Genomic DNA, 2,673 nt, shown 5'->3' on the forward strand with positions numbered 1-2,673 from the left:
TATTACCTTTTCTATATCGTGGATTCACTACCAGAAAGTAATAGCAGAAATGCTAAACAAGATTAATGGCCATGTTTCATTATGTTTAATGCAAACTATTGATTTTAAAGTGGTGTAAGGTATGGCGGTTTATTACAATAAAACAATAAAATAGACTATATGAAATAATTGAGAATAATCTTTTCCCTTTTTTTGCTGAGGCTATGGGACGTAATGTGCCGTGCACGTGAAGGCATTTATGGCGAGCTCTATCCAGCAATGGCGGTTTAAGCACTCAATAAAGAAGCACTTTGGAACCAGAGTATAAATAATCGGCAATAAAGCTGGCAAATGGGCCTTTAATTTGATTCCATTATGTCACAGGATCACAAGGACCAAGGAGGCCCAGCATCAAAAACACTAACTGCTGAGCAGAACACTAAGTACCTCAGATAGCCTCAAGGTGGCCTTCCCACCAGGGAACTTTCAGGTAAGAGCTGACCATTGGTGTCCGGATGTGGGGTAATACGTTACATGTGAACCGATGCTTCTGCGGTCAATGACCCTCAACTCCCATCACAAGAGTCCAGCCTCCTAACAGTCTTCCTCACCAGGCTTTGTTTCTCCTCTACTTTCATTCACTTTATCCATTTCCAGTCGACACCCTCAGAAGCAATTTCTCTCTGGACTCATTCATTCTGCTGATTAGGGCCGTAGAGGCTGCTGAAAGAATGTATGATTTAATCACCAGAAACAGACCATAAAGGATGAAGGAGGGGACAGGCCAACTGTACATGTTACGTTCATCAGGCCACACCTGGAGTAGTGAATGCAGGTCTACTCCAAACTCCAAAAGCAGATGAACGCGGGACACACTGAGGAGAGAGAAGGATGATGAGGAGATGAAGGTAAAATCATAGCAAATGAAGCGCACAGCCGGACCTGTGGTTGTTGAAACTAAAGGAGACTCAGGCAAATGTAAGAACTGTTGGCTAATATTTAAAAGGCTGACATATGAAGGAAGGTTTAGGCTTGTTTTGTGAAGCCCTAGAAGAGAGAAATCTGGTGTCAGCCAGACATGGGCTTGGGTCCTATCTGTCTGCTCATAGCTGTGCAAACCTATGCAAGTGAGTGAATCTTGCTGGGGCTCAATTCGTTTGTCTGTACAATAGAGATAATACTAATACTTACCCCACAGGGTTTAGGGGTGAATCAAGTGAGACAAAACAGACCAAGTGCTTAGCACAGTGCTCGGTACAAAGCAAGAACTCAACAAACACTAGCGTAAAAAAATAAACACCGACAATAACAAAAGGAAAACTGGAAGGCCGATGGCACCTTTTTTTTGAGGAGTTGGAACAGACATCGTTGATGCTGAAATTGGGGTCAAGGGGGTTTGAACTAGCTCTATAAAACTAGCCAAAGCATCTGGGAGGTCCAATCTGAGTTTGGAGTGGGAAAGTCAGACAATTCTTTTCCTTTAAAAGTATAGTGGATTAGCTTTTCCTCAGCTGCAGCTAAGGTGTTCTGTCCTTCCGAGGAAGCTAAGGCCACGTTGGGGTGAGTCCCTCACTTCATCCGGTGACTAGCACTGCGCCCGGCAGCCCCTGCCTAGCGCTCGCCCACACCATGGCCTCCGTCTCGGAGCTCGCCTGTATCTACTTGGCCCTCATCCTGCGTGACGATGAGGTGACGGTCACGGAGGATAAGATCAATGCTCTCATTAAAGCAGCCAACGTAAATGTTAAACCTTTCTGGCCAGGCTTCTTTGCAAAGGCTTTGGCCATCGTCAACACCAGGAGGCTCATCTGCAACGTGGGGGCAGGTGGACCTGCCCCAGCAGCTGGTGCTACACCAGCAGGAGGTCCTGCCCCCTCCACCACTGCTGCCCCAGCTGAGGAGAAGAAAGTGGAAGCAAAGAAAGAAGAATCTGAAGAGTCTGATGATGACATGGGCTTTGGTCTTTTTGACTAAACCTCTTTAGTAACACGTTCAATAAAAAGCTGAGCTCAAAAAAAAAAAAAAGAAAGTACAGTGGATTAAAAAATGAAAGCCAGGGGGGTTGGGAGCCCGGGGGGGGGGGGGAAATGAAAGCCAAATTTAGTCCAATTTTAGATGCAAGCATGGGGCCAGAGGAAAGGCCAAGAGGAGGGATAAACAAGGGAATGGGGAGAAAGTGAGTAGAAGGGGTAGAAACGAGAGGTGACGACTGGTTCTTAAAACTTTCATGAGTTGTCTGTGGCTCACTTTGGTGGCCTCTGATTACGTAGTGAGTAGGATGGTTGGCTTTTAATAGTCTTAAGCTTAGAGTGGGTACCAAAAGACAGATTCCAAGTGGGTATGAGGAGGACATTCCTAATTGGCTCCGGAGTCAGACTGCCCAGATTCTGGTCCTGACCACTCCAGTAAGACCCACCTAACCTCTCTTTGCCTCCACTTCCTCATCTGAGAAACAGGTGTGATAATGAAATCTACCTCTTTAGTTTATAAGAATTTAATGAAAATGATACATATAATGATAGTAATGATGGTATGGGTTTCCACACATGAGTCTAGGGTCAGCAGCTGAAAGCAGAAGGGCTTTGATTAATTTCACCACCCATATGTCTGAGCAGCAAGCCACGCCCATTTCCCTGGGGTGAGAGCCTATTGTTGATTCCACTACCCACGGCAGAAAGGACATTGATTAAAATA

General features: G+C 45.5%; 1 protein-coding gene across 2 annotated transcripts; it reads left to right on the forward strand.

The window, feature by feature from the left end:
• Positions 1-1,608: 1,608 nt before the first annotated feature.
• LOC136124781 (large ribosomal subunit protein P1-like) lies at positions 1,609-1,953 on the forward strand. Of its 2 annotated transcripts, XM_065879580.1 has the most exons (2): positions 1,609-1,679; positions 1,755-1,953. In XM_065879580.1, the coding sequence occupies exons 1-2, from the start codon at positions 1,609-1,611 to the stop codon at positions 1,951-1,953; spliced, it is 270 nt and encodes an 89-aa protein (XP_065735652.1). The 2 variants fall into 2 exon arrangements, with proteins under 2 accessions (XP_065735652.1, XP_065735651.1); XM_065879579.1 differs by having other exon boundaries at positions 1,609-1,953.
• Positions 1,954-2,673: the final 720 nt, after the last annotated feature.

This window comes from Phocoena phocoena, chromosome 6, assembly GCF_963924675.1.
Source record: "Phocoena phocoena chromosome 6, mPhoPho1.1, whole genome shotgun sequence".
NCBI classification, from domain to species: Eukaryota; Metazoa; Chordata; class Mammalia; order Artiodactyla; family Phocoenidae; genus Phocoena; species Phocoena phocoena.